General features: G+C 37.3%; 1 protein-coding gene across 3 annotated transcripts; it reads right to left on the bottom strand.

Annotated features, from left to right (window-relative positions):
- Positions 1 to 837: 837 nt before the first annotated feature.
- On the bottom strand, positions 838 to 18,172 carry cnga3a (cyclic nucleotide gated channel subunit alpha 3a). Of its 3 annotated transcripts, XM_053498024.1 has the most exons (9): positions 17,888 to 18,172; positions 11,727 to 11,878; positions 7,676 to 7,783; positions 5,826 to 6,002; positions 5,543 to 5,593; positions 3,820 to 3,930; positions 2,943 to 3,044; positions 2,745 to 2,851; positions 838 to 2,662 (listed from the first exon to the last, which is right to left on the bottom strand). In XM_053498024.1, exons 2-9 carry the CDS (start codon positions 11,825 to 11,827, stop codon positions 1,254 to 1,256), a joined length of 2,166 nt encoding a protein of 721 aa, XP_053353999.1. In that variant the 5' UTR covers positions 11,828 to 11,878; positions 17,888 to 18,172; the 3' UTR covers positions 838 to 1,253. The 3 variants fall into 3 exon arrangements, with proteins under 3 accessions (XP_053353999.1, XP_053354000.1, XP_053354001.1); XM_053498025.1 differs by lacking the exon at positions 3,820 to 3,930; XM_053498026.1 differs by lacking the exons at positions 3,820 to 3,930; positions 5,543 to 5,593.
- Positions 18,173 to 20,165: the final 1,993 nt, after the last annotated feature.

Genomic DNA, 20,165 nt, shown 5'->3' with positions numbered 1-20,165 from the left:
GGTCAGAGGAGAATGGGCCGACTGATTCAAGCTGATAGAAGAGCAACTTGACTGAAATAACCACTCGTTACAACCGAGGTATGCAGCAAAGCATTTGTGAAGCCACAACACGCACAACCTTGAGGCGGATGGGCTACAACAGTAGAAGGGGGATGTTTTCTTGGCACACTTTAGGCCCCTTAGTGCCAATTGAGCATCGTTTAATTGGGTCACGGGCTACCTAAGCATTGTTTCTGACCATGTCCATCCCTTCATGACCAACATATACCCATCCTCTGATGGCTACTTCCAGCAGGATAATGCACCATGTCACAAAGCTCAAATCATTTCAAATTGGTTTCTTGAACATGACAATGAGTTCACTGTACTAAAATGGCCCCCACAGTCACCAGATCTCAACCCAATAGAGCATCTTTGGGATGTGGTGGAACGGGAGCTTTGTGCCCTGGATGTGCATCCCACAAATCTCCATCAACTGCAAGATGCTATCCTATCAATATGGGCCAACACTTCTAAAGAATGCTTTCAGCACCTTGTTGAATCAATGCCACGTAGAATTAAGGCAGTTCTGAAGACGAAAGGGGGTCAAACACTATATTAGTATGGTGTTCCTAATAATCCTTTAGGTGAGTAGGTTTACCTCTAAACGCACCACAAAAAAAATCAAGAACAAACTTGATGCTACTGTAACAAACATCCTTCCTCTTTTGTTTTTTTTTCCTTTTTCTTTCTCTCCTGGCTCTTTTCCTGTTCCTTTGCTCATCTTTCACCAGTCCGTCACCTCATTCTCCTGAACTGTTGCACTTAAAGTCTAAAGCTGAAGATTGAAAAAAAAAATTACATTTCAGTTTATTTCATGACACGGCATGACATCGGCTTACTTTAACTACATGTTAATAATCGTATTTACACCACAGTGTCGCTGGATTCTAGATTCACGTATGGAAGGAGTCTCCAGTGTCAGAGCTACAGTAAGTCATTTTGTCTTTCATGTGGAGTGTGTTTCAGTGGCTGAAAAACACTGTACAACTTTAAAGATAACTAAAACAAGGTGTCTCAGGTAAGGATGGACAAATTAAAGGACAAGTATGAGCTAAAGTGCTGTACAATTTGGGAAACATTTTTCTCCCTCAAAGATCTACAGTCTGTACATATAAATTAACCTGAAAAACACTTGCCTTATATATACAAAGATACATGTAACCAAAATGTATAAGCGAATAAATTTCTGATAATATTCCAGAACTTGTCGTTTATTTTGTTTTCTTCTCTTCCTCCTCCTTTTTGTCGGCGACCACCTCAGAGAGATCTTCCGCCCTCAGTGTCTTCACCTGGTTCTCCATGTTGGTGAGCCTCTGCTTGATCCTGCTCTGGTAGGACGTGTACTCCGCTACCAGTCTGGCGAACTTGGTGGTCATTACTTCAAGGTTGCTCTCCAATTGTGAGATCTTCTCCTCCAGATCTTTGGGATCAGCCCCAGCAGCGGCCGCTGCCTCGTCCAGAAGGTTATCCTTCCTCAGGATAGCCTTCCCTTTCTCCTCCAGAGCTTTTTTGGCTTCAGGGTACTCGGTCAGCGCTTCCATCAGGTCATCTTTGGAGAGGGCGAAGAGGTCGGAGTAGCCCACGCTGCGGATGTTGGCAGTTCTCCGGTTTCCCGCTTTGCTGCCTTTGATCCCAAGGATGCTGATTTCGCCAAAATATGCACCGTCACTGAGCACGACAAACTGCGTGACGCCGTCATCGGCCACCACGGCAAGCTTCCCTTCTTTGATGATGTACATCTCTCGACCGATGTCGCCCTTCTTGCAGATATAATCTCCAGGGCTAAAGACTTGAGGCTGAAGTTTGAGGACCAGTTCAATAAGCAGTCCAGCTTCGCAATCCTGAAAAATCCGCACCTTCTTCAGCGTTTCCAGATGGACGTTAATTGCGATCTCTGCCTTAAGCTTGTCCGGAAGGTTCTTGAGCACCTCCTTCTCATCGCAGGTTTTCTTCTCCGTCCAGAGGTAATCGAACCACTTGATGACTCTTGCCTCAAGATCTTTGGAGACCTTTCGGAACTGCATGTACTGCTTAATGGAGTCGATTTTGGCCTGGAACTCGGCGCGTGATGCGTTCATGTTGGAGATCATGGCGCCCACGTTACCGACGATGGTAGCGAAGATCAGTACTCCGATGAGGAAGTCGGTGACCACAAACAAGTACTCCACATCTCTGACTGGAGGAGGGGTTTCTCCAATGGTGGTGAGTGTAAGAGTGGACCAGTATAGGCAGTAGATGTATTTCCTAGACAAACGTCCATGCTCTGGATGGCTGATGTTCGGATACACCCACGTGTCCGTCCCGAAGCCAATGGTCTTGGAAATGGCGAAAAAGATGCAAGCATTCCAGTGGATGATAACCAGGATGTAAAGCACAAGGTTACTGATGCGGAAGATGTTGGGGTAGTTAGTTCTGGTTTCGGTTCGGTCGAAAAACTCGAAGAGGCGCGCCATCTTGAAGAGGCGATTAAAGCGGAGTTCGGGATTGTTGTATCCTACTTTGATCATGAAAACATCCGTCGGGAGCATGGAGATGATGTCGTATTTAAACTGCGCCGTTTTTTTGTAGTGCCCCATTAACTTCTTGGCGTCCTTCACAATAAGTCCTTGCTCTAGGAAACCTATAAATAATAAATTCTCGTTAAATATCATTTTCAAAAAAACTGTTTTGTTTTGAGAACGCACCTCTCGTTTTCTCTTTACCTGTTCTTGATCTCACAAATGTGTCCATGTAGTAGATGACATCCGACGAGTAGTCCAGGATTATCCACAGAGTCATGTATGAGTCCTGAAGCTCGTTAAAACATGCCCTGTTAAAGTAAGATTCACGTAAGAACTTCTTCAAACGATATTTAATCACGCCTAATTAGTAAGAAAAATTAGCCAGGTTCGAGTTCAGACCTTGTTATGAGCATCATCAGATTGTAAAACACCGGCCCTGCTATGACCGTTAGCCATCGATAGTACAGGTCTGTGGCCGGATCCATAATCCATGAGTTTTTCCTAAAAATATATGAAGCTTTAATGAGCGTCAAAATACACAAGGAGGGCAGAAGTTAATGCAATTTAATCAGTTTGTCCAATACAGCCATTAGAGCTGAAAGCAAATAATCCATGATTGACAATCAGGTGTAAATTACCAATTGCAATAATTCAGAACAGTTTATTTTATCCACACCCACAAAATACAAACAAACATCAAAACGATGCTTCTTAAGTGTGGTAAGGTCCATCTCAGGGTCTTTTATAGGGTGCCATTACTTTTGCCCTAAACAGCTAGTATTTTTTCTTATTTTGTTTAAAATTAAGCAACAGAATTTTGCAAAATGTAACCTGACAGCGTCAATTTACAAACTATGTGAATGTCGCCGCCCAACTGTTGATGTTCACATTAATGAATTTTACTTTTATGGAAATTTAGAGAAACTCAAGCGCAAAACAGAGGACAATTACTGAGTCTGGTGTAGCTCAAGTGCTGCACAAATTATTGGTACCCCATTCTACTAATGGCCCACAATAACTGTACACTTATAATTTGATTGATGTCCAATGATATGATGGATGACCAATGATGGATGACCAATGACGTTTATGCGATGTTTTGCATAGAAAAGAAATGTTCTATGCAAAATAGAAAATGTAATATAATAAAAGGTCTAAAAATAATGGGTTTAAAAAGTATAATACATTTGGATTTGTGATTTCTTTATTTATACAACTTTTTTTGGATGTGAGTAGGCATGTCCCATCATTTACCTGTTACCGACTGCATACTTACAGAGGCTCTTCTGGCTTTTTATCATCTTTCTTATCCTTTTTCTCCTCCTTCTTGTCCCCATCTTTTTTCTCTTCCACTTTTTTCTCATCTTTCTTTGTTTCCTCTTTTTTGCTAAAGGCAACATTTTCTTTATTTATTCAGTATAACAGATTACAGTGTGTGCTGCTAGGGGCCTCTACAGAACCTACAGCAGCTGTCTACCAGGGTGCACTAATTAATTTACCTATAGGGATCACTACAGCACGAGCACGCACATCAATTACTATGTAAGTTAGGGCTGTACTCACAAGAAAATATGTTATTTTGCCAAAAATATAACATGCAGATTTTAGCACCAGGTGTTGCTTTTTGTCATGACATGCTTTGTGAATTAATGATAAATTAGTATTAGAGTCTAAATAGTAAAACTTAAATAATATGTTTGCCCCTTATTTTGTTAAATGCTTGCTAAATTACCTTTAAACTAAAAAATGGTAGCTTCTTAGAATACTCAGAATGTACTGACTGTTTGTAGTGTTTTGTCTATACAGTGGTTTATGTCGGTCCGTACTCTGAGAACCACAAACAATCAGAATTAAATTCCTTGTGTGTGTGTCAACATACCTGGAGAATAAACCCTGATTCTGATTCTGACAATTTTAAAATAAACATGCACACACCCTGGACAATTAGCAGTCTTAACCTTAGGACAGATGAACCAACTTTTTAATGTATTTTTCTTCAAAATAAAACGACGTCTTAACCATTAAGGGTTGACAGCATTGTCGACAATGCCAATCACTTTTTTTCCCTTTGCAAGTGTTTTGTGAATTAAATTATATTGTAGCAACCCAGAAAAAAAATATGTACACAAACAGTAAATGGTTTTCTTTCCAAAAATTTTATCACCAAATAAATGTTTGTTATTAAATTAATGTTACAAATCAAAAACAGAGGTATGTCAGTTTCTTGTCTCGACACGTGTTGGAGCCCCGCCCCCGCACCATTCACAAGCAAGATTTATGTAAACGGCTCTATTTAGATGTAAGTAAATGCTACTGTAATTGCTGTGTTATTTGGGGGAGGGATGTGATGATGCATGTCTATGTCCAACAGAACAGGAAGAGCTTAAATGAAGGCATTTGAAATGAAATTTTTTTAGTGGAAAGTCTTGAAATTAGGACTGTCAATACATTTTGTTAAAATGCTTGTCTGAGAAATTAGGATTAACTAATATCATATTATATATTTTTTTATTTTAATGCCCAAAATGTACATTTTGAAATGTTAATCTAAGGACTAACATAGCCCCTTTTCCCATTTTAGTGTTTTATCTTAATGTCATTTAAATAATTAGTTTAATAATTAGTTTTTCAATGTAAGACTAACTTACCAGTTTTTACTGAAGATGTTTAGAGAATAAAACATTTAAAATAAAGCATCTATGTTTACGAAATGCTTTCAACAAAGCATTTAAAGCATTTAATGTTTTTACAAAGTATGTAAAAACATTTTTCAATTTTTTATTGTAAACCACCTTGAAGGCTAAAGGAACAGAAGTTGACGGTACAGCTTTAGGATTATCATTAAAGTTTGAATAGCCACCACGTTCAAGTAAAAAAATCACGTTTTTTGTGCAGTAGAAACCGTACACCTCTGTTCCTCCTCCATTTCCACCTAGGCCTACTGCTAATAAATAAATAAATAAATAATGCTAGGTGGCTGTAAATAGATAAATACTTACTCGTCTGTGTTGTTGCAGTTGTTCGTATTGTAAACTGCGAGTGGCCGGTGACTTGAGGAAAGAATCACTCAGTGTTATTGTTTCTATTAAAACCTTATATTAATAAAAACTGATATTAAAACTATGTAAATGTTTCTAACAGTGACTAATAATCTAATAACTCCACACACTGCCGCTCTGGATCACGCTGACCATTTGTTATAGGGTCGCCATGTTTCTCCGCTCAGGTCATGTGACTTTTGTTTTATGATATTTGCCTGGCAAAGACGACATCGTGACTTACTTCTTTTTGTGATTCTGCTCGGGGTGGCCTAATGAGGACCGGGCGATGCTGCCGCGACTGGAGAGGTCTTTGAGCTCGGGTCCTCGGAACCGCTCCAGGAAGGAGTCGGGCCGCTCGAGTTCGGGCTGCAGCCTGTGCGACGCCCAGTTCCTCAGCATAAATAGGAAGCGGGACAGCCTGAGACAACAGGACACATCAGACACCAAAAGGTTTTGCACACCAAATGCACATCTAACACGAGGTCTATGCTTGCTTTTTTTTTCTTTTCACACCAAAATAAAGATAAATACAAAAACAAATCAGCGACTGACCAGTGTGACAAGATTGTTTTTCTTTAACACCGCATCCTAAAATCCTGTTTTATTTCTCTTACTGTAATGACAATATTTAAAGAATTATTCTTCTACACAACATCTCTTGACCAATCAGAATCTGGAACATAACGAAAAGCAACCAATTATAGAGTAGACCAATGTGTGAATTTCATGCAGTGACTGCATCTATATAAGTAAAAAATGCTTTTGCCTGTACATTGGTCTGAACTCGCTTTTGCAGTGATATATTTTCATTAGTGCTGTCAAAATTAGTGCGTTAACGCATGCGATTAATTTGAAATATTTAACGCATAAAAAAAAATTAACGCAATTAACGCGGTTGCAGTTTTTTATATTTCCTGTTGTGGCCGACGTGTGTTCAACGTGCAAAGAAGTATGGATAAGACCAAGGAAGGACTTTTAGACGGAAAGTTTCAGTATAAAACTCTGCCGGATGGTTCTGTGGATAAAACAAAAGTAATCTGTACATTTTGCAAAGCTGAATTTAAATACCAGAGAAGATTCGTCTTTGACATATCACTTAAAAGCAAAACACCCCACCGAAACGATCTCTACAGGGCCTCGCCAATGTAAATTGCATTGATTGTTTTGAAATTCAAATGACACAAATGGCACATACCTGTGTTTTTATTTCTGTAATAAATATGGCTTTCAAGCCAACAGTTAATTTGGAGAATATTGATGGTTTATTGCAGGTATGTTGTTTACATGAGAAAATCTGTGTTACAAGTTAAACAAAAATTCCAATAAACAATCATATTTGAATTTAAATAGTTTAATTGTCTTGAGTTTACATTAATTATTTACATTTACATATCCAAAAAGTTTTAGTCTTTTAATTGTGATTAATCGCGATTAATTGCAAAAAATTGTGCGATTAATTAGTTAATTTTTTTTTACCGATTGACAGCACTAATTTTCATACAATTTATACATTAGAGGAGCAGAAACCAGTCACAGAAAAATTTCTCTGTCTGTCTGTCCAGCCAGATTTTGTCGCAGCATTACACAAAATTTGCAGTCCTTCGATCTCTGCCTGAAGTTTAATCTGCACTATAAGTACAATCTAAATGTTAAGTGTTATGAACAGTTATGTGTAGGATTTACATGAACAGGGAGTGTATTTGTCTGACCGCCAAAGAAGGACAACTTAGGGTAAACAAGGCGTAAGATACTCAACCTTACAGAATGGGATTTCTTTGTATTAATAAGTTAGACAAAGAGTTCTGCTGTACAGAGAGACACACAGACATGTACATGGGCTTTAACCTCAAATAATATCATTGATCACATTAAAGATCAGCAGATTATTTTTGTCTTTGACCTTTTAATTCTTTCCACAAACTGTTAAAGGACATCCGTACAGATCGTACAGCTGTCACTTCTAAGTAATAACACATATACATGCAAATATTTAAATGCAGTCAAATATTTAAATAAAAATAAAATTTAAACATGTAGTTTAAAGGAATCTCACAGCCCCGTTGTGTGTGTGTGTGTGTGTGTGTGTCTTACCTGGCCATTGCCCCTGAACCTGTGAATGAGCTCCTGCGAGACTCCTGGAGCTGACTGGACATCACCCTGTTGATGTCAGAGATGCTGTCGTCGCAAATCGAGTGTGTTCTGAGACGTATAGATAAATAAACACCATGTTAACAAACACTATGTTAAACACACACCACACACACACCTAATTACTGTTTTTTTCCTAATCAATCAGATCACACATTGAACAAGTATTAAGTCATGATGCTTTATAAAATATTGTGAAAACATACTTCACATCACCAATGGTTAAAGTCTCTTATGTTGTTGGCGTGGCCTGTTTGTTTTAAATCTAAAGGAATATTTTAGTAACACCAGAGTTATTAGCACCCTTCTTGCTGCTGGACAGAGCTGGGCTGTGATGCCCTCAGCAGCGCTCTATCCTGCAGTACTGCACTTCCTCTCATAAGATCTTTCTTAACCGGCATGAAAATCAGCTGGAGCCATTTTTGCCATTTTTGTACGAGTCATTTCGCTTTCCGTGTTTCAGATTATCGCACGGATGATGCCCCCTACATCCGCTCACCAAAGACACCAGTCGTCTCTGCTATTTTTTTTTTATCAACAATATTTTTATTAATTTCAAACATTAACATAAAGCAACTGTAGTGGGCATTTTAAGCCACACTTGTACAATTGTACAGTATTTATAAACCTATGACAAACCCCTACATCCCCCCACTCCACCCATGCCTAACTCTAAACTAGCCATACATGTCCACGAAAGGCTAGACACCAGGCATATTTAAAGAAGGTAAAGAAAAAAACAAAAACATGGAACTGGAAGTCTGGGATTTGTACACGAAAGAGTTAAAAAACTTTAATGAAAATTAAATATGAAAAAATATTAAATGTGAAAAAAAGTGAAGGAAGGGCTCCCAAACATGTTGAAATTTTAAATCTGAATTACAGATTGAGTAGTGAATCTTCTCCAGGGACAAACAGGACATAATGTCGCTGAGACACTGGGCGTGAGTGTGTGAGGTGACATCGTCCACTTAAATAAAAGAGAACGCCGGGTCAGGACAAAGGACAGTAAGCAGCGTTTAGCAGGAGTTAGACGCTTATCTTCCCCATCAGTAACACTGAAAAGAGCAATCAGGGGTCTGGTTCAAGACTGCAATTTAGTATGAGAGACAGGGTTTGAAAGACGTCCACCCAGTAAGTTTTCCAAATTCAGGCACATCCAGTACATATAAATAAGAGACGCATCTCCGCTTTTACATTTATCACAGCAAGGATCGACATCTGAGCTTAAGTTTGGAGTAATAAGCCCTGTGTACAACCTTAAACTGTAATGAAGAGTGGTTGGTGCATAAGGAGTTTGAGTTGAAAAACGAATTTAATTCCATGTGTCAAATCTAAGTCTTTCTCCCAAGCAGTTTTAATTTTACTTCAGGTGGTGTGACATAAACCCATTAATCCACAACAACAACATTGAAACCTCGGATTGCAAGTAACATGTTTTGTGAGTGTTCCGCAAGACGAGCAAAGATTTTTAATACATTTTATTAATTTTATTAATAAATAAATTTTAAAAAACAAACAGGCCTTGGTTTACGAGTACCAAGTATCATGTATTACGCATGCACTTCTTGTTTTGTTGCACATGATCACAACTAAACCAACATTTTTTCTCTCTTTTGCGCTGTGGAATTGTGGGTAATTGTCTCCCCTGCTGGGTCTTAGTGCTCGTCTGTGTACTGTTTACTATAACACTGTGACCACGTGTTTGTGTGTGTGTGTGTGTGTGTGTGTAAAACATATTTTATTTTGTGTCTGTATGCGTGTGTAAAGCAAGTCTCATTAGAGAGGTTGAAGATCCATTTTCTTTCTCTTCTTATCAGCCTGCACTTTGTCACTGGACACCATGCCCCTTCACACACACACACACACAGTCTCTCTCTCCCTCTCTTTCTCTAATGGAAACACTGCTCTGTCGTGATTCTTTGCAACGGTAAAGTGTGTTTTATTTTTACTTTACAGCAGTGACTGCATTAGTATGCGCTCACGTGAGTGTCATTAACTATGTTCCTTGTTAATTGTTCCAATAAAACATGAATTGGCTATTGAATGAATTAAGTGCATTAAGGTGCCATACATTCTTCTGTCAAAGCCTTTCCTTAGATGCAAAAACTAAAAAAGGTATTTCAAATAACTTTAAGTATAAAAAAAAACCTAAGGCACACTGTTATGCGCGCCTCCCAGCTATGGATTGCCCCCCCAACATAATCTCTATCAAATATTATTAAACATAAATTCATAGGTTTATTATTTACAAATTACAAATTGCACCAAACGAATTTAATTATAAAATGAGCAATATAAAAAATACATGTTGTATATTATATGGAAAAAATATATAAATTACATATTTTTCTATATACAACATGTATATTTTTATATTTCTTATTTTATAATAAAAAAATTATGTAATTGTTTATTATAAACAATATTTATTTAGTGTCAACATTTTTGTATTACATGACAAACCCCTGCAAAATAAATGTGCCACAAAATAAACATTATATGAGAATTTGTATTACGTGTATTAATTTTCGTGTATTAATTTGTCACGTGCCTAGGGTTAATTATAATAGTAAAAATATATTTGACAATAATAATTTAATATGTTTGATGATAATAATATGAATTTTTGATTGTGCTGTCCTAATATATTTGATAGAGATGGGGGGGGGCAACCCGTGGCAGGGGGGCATTTTAGCGCATAACACACACATTAAAATAAATAACACTAAATTGTGCAACTTAACTTTCAGAACTAAAAATTTCAAAATTTACAGCTCAGGCATAACATAAGCCTTAACTAACAATTGTTGTGTTTTTTTCTTGCTGGTTTCTTCTTCTCTCAGCTCACTGATATTTTTATCGCTCATATCCATTTTGCAGCAACAACAGAACGCTCCATCAAATCAGTACACAGCTAACTGTTTGCGTCTCCTTCTGCTTTTTTGGGTGACGTAAGCGCTTCTTCTTCGTCAGTGTTTAGTGGCGGGTTGCATCTAGAAGCACGCTGTGTCACACCCAACAAATAATTTCGCAAAAACATAACGCAAGCTTTTAAAATTAATTAAAAAAAGCTTTGAGGCAAAAGATTTTGCCTCAATCATTTTTTGTAATTGAAATACTCTAGTTACTCGAGGAATCATTTCAGCCCTAACACACACACGCACACACAAGTGTTTTGAAATACGAACCTGCTATTGGAACAATCCAAGGTTCCACTGAGGTGGATACTAGGCCTTTACGCAGCTCAGACAAACAGAGGAGATTATCTGTAATATTTAGGATTATCTGTAATACTTAGGAACATTTGGTTTTAAAGAGCTAATAAAGTGTCTTACTTTCAAATATTTGAAAAAGTAAGATTTGGATAAGTTAAACCTTTCAGACAACTGTTCAAACGATGCAAACGTATAATCAACAAAAAGATCTTTGTAAAGTTTGATGTCCTTACCATACCATTCCTAAAACACTGAATCATATGAAGAAAGTTGGAAAAAATTATTAGAAACGATAGGACTGAAGAGGAAAAAGCCCAAACAACGACTGTACTGTCTAAACTGACCCCATACCCTAAAAGTATGCCTAATAACTGAATTATTGATTGATTTAATTGACGGGATGAGGAGTGTAGAATGTTTGCAGTCCAGCATCTGCTATTTCTTTTTACCAAGCTTAATTTTTTCTCCTAATCCATGAGCTAGAATCGTGCCTAAAGGTTTTTCTTCTAACCTAAAGTTTTTTAAGTGGGGAACTGAAGAACACATGAGTCCACAAAGTTTAGGATTGGTTATCATATGGACGTATAGTGTGATATCTAATTTGCAAAAAACATGAAAAAAACGTACATGTTGCTTGTACACTGGCTCTGAAGGTCTTTACATGAGCAAAAAACACAGTTTCAGTTCCGTGGTCTTTCTTCACGCCTGTGAGATCTTGTTGATTTTGTTATTTAGGTTGTTAAGATGAACTCAGAACAATCAACGTAAACTTTTACCTGCTGGCGGCGTTATCGATTTGGTCCAGTTCATCATCCGAGGCCCGGACTGAGAGGACATGTTGAGACGGGTACGAGCGCTCGGTGCAGATCTTCGCCATTATTCTCCCCTTTTTTTTCCTCAAATCTTGTTACTGCATTCAGCTCCAGCACTGCAAACAAACAACATGGTGCTTAGTGTGTGCGATTCTCCAATCATCCTACACGTCCCTGTTACTTCAAAAATTATGACGTGTAAAACCAACACAACAACGTTTACTTTTTCATGTCTTACCACAAACCTGCACTACTCTCAGAGCTGCTGTCGAGGAAAATAAATCAACATCTTCTGACCATTTAGAGTGCACAGCTGTACATCTGGATGCAGTAGCTGAAGAGGTCCATCTGAGCTCCGGACCCAAAAATACCCCGCTGAGTGGAACACTCTGAACATTCAATATGATCAGACAGCTGAGCCTCGGAGCGATCAAACTGCACATCGACACGTCTGCACGTCTCATCGCAATGCTTACACGTCTGGCTCTGCGGTGGCACTCAATGACTTTAGTCCTGTTTTGCTTACCCTCTGTTCCTCAGATTCCACATTTCTAAACTCCTCCTCCTCTCTGTTTAAAAGGGTTTGTCTTTCTATTTTCTGAACCTTTACCGTTTTCACGGTGCAGACCAGTCTGCACCACCAAAGATCCCTTTAGAGGGGGTGAAAACTGCTCAACGTGTCGCTGACCCACCATGGAGGAAATTTACACAAAATGCTGCCTGCGTAGGGCAAAATACATTCTCAAGGACACTTCTCTTTAGTTATGCTGTCATAGTCATAATGACTGCTTGCACTTTTCATCTTATACATTATGTGACTGAGACCATAACTTACTGTTATCACTCTTCTCTCTTTCTCTCTCTCTCTCTCTGTTAAGCTACACATCTCCCAGTGATCCAGACCACCTCTGCCCACTGGACCTGTCGGACATATTTTATACACATTTCCATAATTTTCTGTTAATTCTGTAAAGCTGCTTTGCGACAATGACTATTCATAAAAGCGCGATACAAATAAAATTTAATTAAATTGAATAAAATCTTGAATTAAATATGTACCCGCTTCCTTTCAGCCAGGCACTACAGGTGCCTTAGTGTCCACACAGACTGAGACAAAGCTTTTTTCCTTATGGCTAGTTTCATACTGAACAGCTGATTAAGGCTTAATACCCACTGCACCATGCATTTATACACCATGCATCTTTGCACAACCCATAACTTATACTATCTTGATCTTATGTCTCAATGCTCACATCTCACTATAATGGCTACACGTCTCGCAGCCTCAGCGTCTCACTTTAACAATGACTTGTCTTTCTGTAATGCCTGCGTACCGGACTATAACACCTGCTCGTCTCAGTATAATCCCTATAAGTCTCACTATAACTGGCGGACGTCTCACTATAATGCAGGCAGATCTCAATATGGCATTTACATGGCTTGTTATAACCACATTCATGCCTTATTGTAATGTTTGCATGTCTTTTTACAAAAGCTGCACATCCCAAAAAAAATCCCTGCAGGTCTCACTATAATGCCTACAGTCTCACTTTAACAACTGCCTATGTTTAGCAGTTATATGTCTCACTACAATGTCTACACTAGAGGTTTATCTGTAACGCATTTATTTTTCACTATAATAAAAAGAGATTTCACCATAACAAAGTGTGCAGAATAAAAAAATCCAGACAAAAACACAGAGAAACCAAGTGTACCTTGGTGTACCTTGGCTACCGTGTAGCTCTAAATATAATTCTATGCCTACTTAAAAATATATATACAGTATATATATATTATATTATATTATATTATATTATATTATATTAAACAGATATCCTGCCATCCGGGAAATAATCTGATCATCTACTTATGCACCGGGAAAACATCATCTGCTGGAATAATCAACTCATTAACAGTATAAACAATGTGTGAACAATGTGACTGATTCATGAGAAATAACACACACACACACACACACAAACACAAAGTAAATTGTCAATTTTGACCAAAGCCGGTTGATAGGGTTTTAATAATAAATGAATGTCTTGTTTTCAAAAAGTGAAGAATATTGATCTGTTTTAGAAAAATATCACTCCAGATAATTTCTTTCATGAAACAGACATGCAGGTGTCTCAGTGCTGCAGCACGTATCCTCGAGTAAACCGTGCTAATCTCATTAAGCAATTTACAGCACATAACTGTGCCTGTGCTAAAACTAATGTTTAGCAGTTTACAGTGTAAAACTTTAGGATTTGCACATTTATGCTGTGTGAGGTGTGTTGCTGTTGTTTAAATGGCATCTTTTGTGTTTAAATAGACCGTAATATTCCACTGATACCAGGATTAAAACTGCATCATGTGACCTCAGTTAAAAACATCTGACCCAATCGGGATTGAATTTTAAAGTTAAACTTTTCCTCATCTGTTCAGTAGGTAAATGTTGTCCATATAAACACTTAAACTGATTTTTTTTTCTCTTGCTGGGACAAATATGCTGGCACGATGGCTTAGTGGTTAGCACTTTCACCTTGCTCCTCCATGGTCCGGGTTCGAGTCTGTGTGCATGGAGTTTGCATGTTCTCACTGTCCTTGTTGGGTTTCTTTCAGGTACTGCGGTTTCCTCCCACAGTCCAAAGACATGCAGATTAGACTAAGTGGCGTTCGCCAATTGCCTCTAGTGTGTGAATGTTGACATGAGGTCCTACCATGGTCGTACAAAATGGGAGTGAATACAACGGTAATCATCATCGGCCGCCGTGGTCTGTAGTTGGACTACAGAGGTTTCTGGATGCATGAAATTAATATACTCTTTTTGCACATTTGTCCCACTTAGGGGTAACATGAGCTGATTTTTGTCGATTGAGGACAAACTCTCTCCTAGTAGTCTCTGCCTCAGACTTCCGTCCACTGTCTCCTGGTCTTTGGCTGAGGAAGGAGCAATGATCGGCTAAAATTTCACTTTCAGAGAGAAAAGCATCTAACTAATCACAGGTAAAAGTAAATTCCTGTAACCAATCATTATGCAGAAGGTGAGATTTGGCTAGAAAAAAAAGGGAAGCTGAACTTAACCTCTATCTTCTTTTTATACTTCCTCTGTTATATTTCCAGCTGATTAAATGCACCACCCTTTTCATGAAGAGTTGTCAATAATTAAAATATTTCTTGTTTTTAATATGTTTGAGGTGATAAATAAATATTGGCAGACAAGAGATCAATTTGGGGATGTACTGTATCGAAATTTTAAAAAATCATTATTACATGTCACGGTCCTGATTCTGAGCGATGCATTTAACACCATATCTGGAAGTCATTTGTGCAACATGGAAATGGTTTGTTTTTCCTACTAAAGTCGTTAAGAAATTAATGAATTAATTGCTCTGTGTGAGTGTGTGTGTGAGTCTTTCTGCCTTTAGTTTTTCTTTAGTAAGTGGAAAGCAGTTTAGCCGGGTTCAGGTCAGGTGATCAACACCATCCATTTAAGAACATTTCATTTCTTTGCCCTGGGGTACAAGTTTATGAGTTTTTTTTCAGCATTGCTTGTTAAGGTAAAACCTCTGTGTTTACATTCATAAAGGTGTCTCCTCCATAGTGCTCCTGACTTGGATGGTCAACAGGTGTTGAGGCACAATGAGAGCCGTACATACAATATAGTGTCCTATATTTTTTGTTTGTGTTTGTGGTTTTTTTTGCAATATCTCAGCTACATAAACTGCACGAGCCGTTCCTGTCAGATTGTGAATGTCGTGCCTTACATGTGTAAATGTCTTACATTTTTTTCATTTATTAATTTTTTTCCATTAAATTTGGTGTGCATTTCATGAGAAATTAACCATGACTTATATACACGTCACCTAAAAGTCTACTTTTGGCACTTGGCATTCTCTTACAGCCTGGAGTTAATTATAGTGTCAAATTATTTTAGTGAACCGAATTGAATGATTTAACTAAAAATTTGTGAGGAAATTAGAAAGTCGAATCATTCTAGTGAATTTGTGTCATTTTAGTGTCCCAAAGTAAATTAATCTTCTGAATTTCACAGACACACTTACCCAGAGTGCCTTACATTTTATTTATTTGTACTCTTTAATACACCTGAGCAGTTGAGGGTTTTGCTCAAGGGCCCAGTAGTGGTAACATGGTGATGCTGGGGTTTGAACTAGGGCTGTAGCTATCAAATATTTTAGTAATCGAGTATTCTACCAAAAATTTAATCGATTAATCAAGTAATCGGTTAAAATGTAATTTTGCTTAAAAAGCAATGTAAAATATATAAGATTAATTGGAAAAATATTTTATTTTTTAAATGCATACAGCATTTTATCAAAAATAAACATTGTCATTACTCACAATACAAGGAATAGCTTATACCCCTGTCTCACCAAGAGCCGCTGCTATTGGTAAAACTGGCAGTAATTCATGATGCATGGTACTTCCGCCCACCGCATGAAACCGCGTAGGTGAAAGTGGGTTAATAAAGTTGATCAAGATAAATTAAGTGCATTAATGACAATGTCTATTGTTTTCTCTTCCTGTTTTTTTTTCCGATTTTTTATCGCTCCTTTCCATTTTGTAGCCTGCAACAGAGCGCTCCATCAAATCAATACACAGCTAACTGTTTGCATCTCCTTCCGCCTTTTGAATGACGTAAGTGCTTCTTCTTCGTTGGTGTTTACTGCCAGCTTGCATCCGGAAGTGCACTTTGTCAAAACACGCTGTCAACAAATAATTGCGCAAAAACATGATGCAAGCTTTTAAAATTAATTAAAAGAAGCTTCGAGGCATAAGATCTTGCCTCGATCTTTTTTTGTAATTAAATTACTTGATGAATCGTTTCAGCCCTAGTTTGATCCCATGATCTTCTCATCATAGACCAAGGTCAAAGTAAAAATATTACCTGAACCAAAAAAGAACTGCACACGCTAAAAAAATTTTTTTTACTTTTTTTTAAAACATATTAGTGCATTAAAGAGGCATATCATTAGTGTACTGTTGTCTCCCGAGTTAAATGATTCAACTGGGAAATCGGACAACCCAATCACTTCGGTGTACCAATCTAAAGAACTCAGCTACGAGCTAGAAAGTCACAGAGTCCAATCATTTTAGTGTAAATTATCTAAATTACTCCTGAGCGAATTAGCAAGTCGATTCAGGATAGTAGATTTGAATCATTTTAATGTCCTGGACATACAGCTATGAGTTAGTGATAAATATTCTGAATTATTGAATCCTTTAAGTGTACCGGATTAATAATTATAATGATCTCGGGAGACAGCTGTGAATGAATCAGTGAGCCAAAGTGAGAGTCGAATCACTTAGAATTCAACAACACGGCTATGAATTAGTGATGTAAATTAGAGTGTAATGAGGAAGTAGATTAGTTCATTAGCAATTTAGCAAACTGAAGTATGGAGCCACTAGAGGGACATGGGTGGGGGAGAAAAATGGGTGGGGGGTGGAGGTGTGGGTATGGGCGATCAGTTGAAAGAAAAAAAAAGGTGGTCACATTTATGATCAAGGATAAAGTTTGACAGGCAGCTTTTGAACTAAATCAGTAACGCTGAAGGGTCAAGTTCCACAAGATATCGGAAACATTTTCATGATATATTGCAAACTGTTTGTGATATCTCTCGAAATGTTGGCGAGATCTCACAGACATTATTTTCTTAAAAAATAAATTTCTTTACAAATTTCATCTACGCTCCTTAAATAAGTGACTACTTGAATAACTGTGATATCTCTCTAACTGTCTCAATATTTTGCAAAATTTTATTCTATATCTTGTGAAATGTTCACAATATTTCACTTAATGTTATCGAGATCTCACAAACAAAAAGCTAATTTTTTCCCTTTAAAATATTTTTTTTTCCTCACAATTTTTAGGTGAATTTTTTTCTCCCACTTCCCTTTAGGGGCTCAGTAAGCAAGTGATTCGACTACGAACTAGCAAACAAATTAAAGGTGAATCACTTAAGGTGCATCGAAACATTAAAATGATTCAAATACAAATTAAGTAAGCACACTGAATCCTTGAAATGAATCCTTACTAAAAAGAATCACTGAACTATAGTTTGGAACACATAATTATTTCTTATTTTACATTTTTATCATATCTGATTACTACTCACCAGAAAACTCAGAAGTTTCCTTAAAAAACACTCAGAAAGTGGGAGAGAGAAACTAGATTATGGTGTGTTAGCCGTTAGCTAACAATTCCTGTCAGACTCTCTCAGCGCGAGCGCAGCAGCAGATCTCGAGCTCCAGGACATGACCCCCCGCCCCCCCTCCTCCCGCTCCATACTCCATCAATAAACTCCACTCTGATGTTCCTCACACACAAACAATCCGCTTGTCTTTTCTTAAATATTATAAATAAATCATATTTACACTCCGCGCCTCTTATTTCAGTGTTATTCCTCTCAGTGAAGCGGAGTTTCTGACTGACAGCCCGCACGGACAGCGGCGCGATGGACAGGAGGGCGGTGCCAGAGCAGTATTTATAAAGGGGGCGTGGTCAGCACGGTGTTTTATATACTGCGGATGGGCGTGGTCTAGCGTGATCATTAATATTAATTAACAACCCACTTGTAACTGGTGCTAGATGGGCGTTGTTGCTCAAATGTAACTGTTTATTCATTATGTGATTATAATATTTTAATATTTTAATCTTCAGTGAATTAGTTACACCTAAAACATACATATATAACTAGTACAAAGTGATATATTATTAGATGTTAGGTAGGTCTGTATTTATTTGTTTATTTATTTGTTCATAACTGCATTTAACCGCTATACAACGGTTTAGTGTGTAGTTATAGCTGAACAAAGTTTAGATTTTTAAAAACATACTGGCATGAAAATTGTACTCACAGTTATGCTACAATATTACAATTACTGTAAACAACCATTGAACAAACAAAACTAGATGACAAAAAGAGGGAAAAAATCTTATCTTCTAATCTAATCTTATATTTATATATCATTTTTTAATTTTATACAATACACAGTGAAACAAAACAACATTCCTCCAAGACCAAGGTGCTGCATACAACATCAATTAACAACTGCAATTAACAATTAACAAACCTATCCAAGAACTATACAAAAGACAAAAGACAACATAATGGCTCCTTATATGGCACATTCCAATTTCAAATTTAAATTTTATTTGTCACGTTCAACCCTACACACTATGCTATGCAGTGAAATTCCTATACAACTGTTTATGACCAAAATAAAGAAAATAATGTATAATAAAAAATGTACAAATGTAAAAATGTACATTTTTACAACAAAATAAAATAAAATAAAAAATAGAAATATATGAAATGCACAGAAAATGTATGAATGTATGTATATTTAGAGACACTTTGTTCTGTTATTTTTCTTTTTGCACAGTAATTATATATAATAATAATAATAATAATAATAATAATAATAATAATATCAAATAGGCAAATTGTGAAATTATCTTTTACTCTTTAGCTCTTACAATGATTGTGTCCTGATGCACAAGATTAGCAAAAATACAGCTCGCAGAGTGTTCTGGTGAAAAATTTACTTCTGTGATGATTAGAGCTTCACTCAAATAAATATGTTACGGTTGGTGGTATGACCTGTCTGGAATCAGCATTACTCTCCACCTTTACCCATGGAGAGTCCGGAGAAATCCTGAAAGCAATCTGCCAAGCTGTATGGATAATCTGGGATTAGCTTTGAGCACCTCTAATGCTCCTTCATGGATTACATGTGTGCACCTGCTGCATGGAGCTGGAGTCACCATCAAAGAGGAACAATGTCAGGGTTCTTCCATACTGATTGGTCAGAAGCAGTTGATTAACTTTCTGAAAAGAGTGCCCGGTTGTGTTGATGCACTCGTTCTAATACTCGTTCTAAAAGGGACATGTAATGGAAGGAGTCTCCAGTGTCAGTGCTTTATAAAGTTCATGGAAACTGTATATCTTTTCCAAGATCTTCAGGGGTTTATTATACGCCGTGCCGTTCACACTGTACCATCACTAAAACTGCACAAGACACAGTAGCATATTAGCTTAAATAAAGCATGGTCTGACCCTTAACCTCAGCATTATGCAGATTCCTCCTTAAATTCCCCTTAACCCTGCCATCTGTCACTGTAAGAGTTTTTAAATGATTCTAAAGAACCAAAAAAAATTTATTCATACCAAGTGTGATGCGCAGAAATGATGATTTTTGTTTATTTGGGGTCAATAAAGTTATTGAGGATCTATATAAAGGCAAAGAAAATTGTACAGTTAACCTTGCATAAATATAAAGTTTCTGTTGCACTTAGGATGAATGCTTTCAACGTTCTGCTGGAATTTGTAATAAAAACATCAAAGACTAAATAATTAAAAAAGACATCTCAGGAAAACGTTTGCCCATGGA

The sequence above is a fragment of the Clarias gariepinus genome, chromosome 6, assembly GCF_024256425.1.
Source record: "Clarias gariepinus isolate MV-2021 ecotype Netherlands chromosome 6, CGAR_prim_01v2, whole genome shotgun sequence".
In the NCBI taxonomy this organism is placed as follows: domain Eukaryota; kingdom Metazoa; phylum Chordata; class Actinopteri; order Siluriformes; family Clariidae; genus Clarias; species Clarias gariepinus.
Note: the sequence above shows the minus strand (reverse complement) of the source record. Positions and strands in the feature narration are given on the sequence as shown.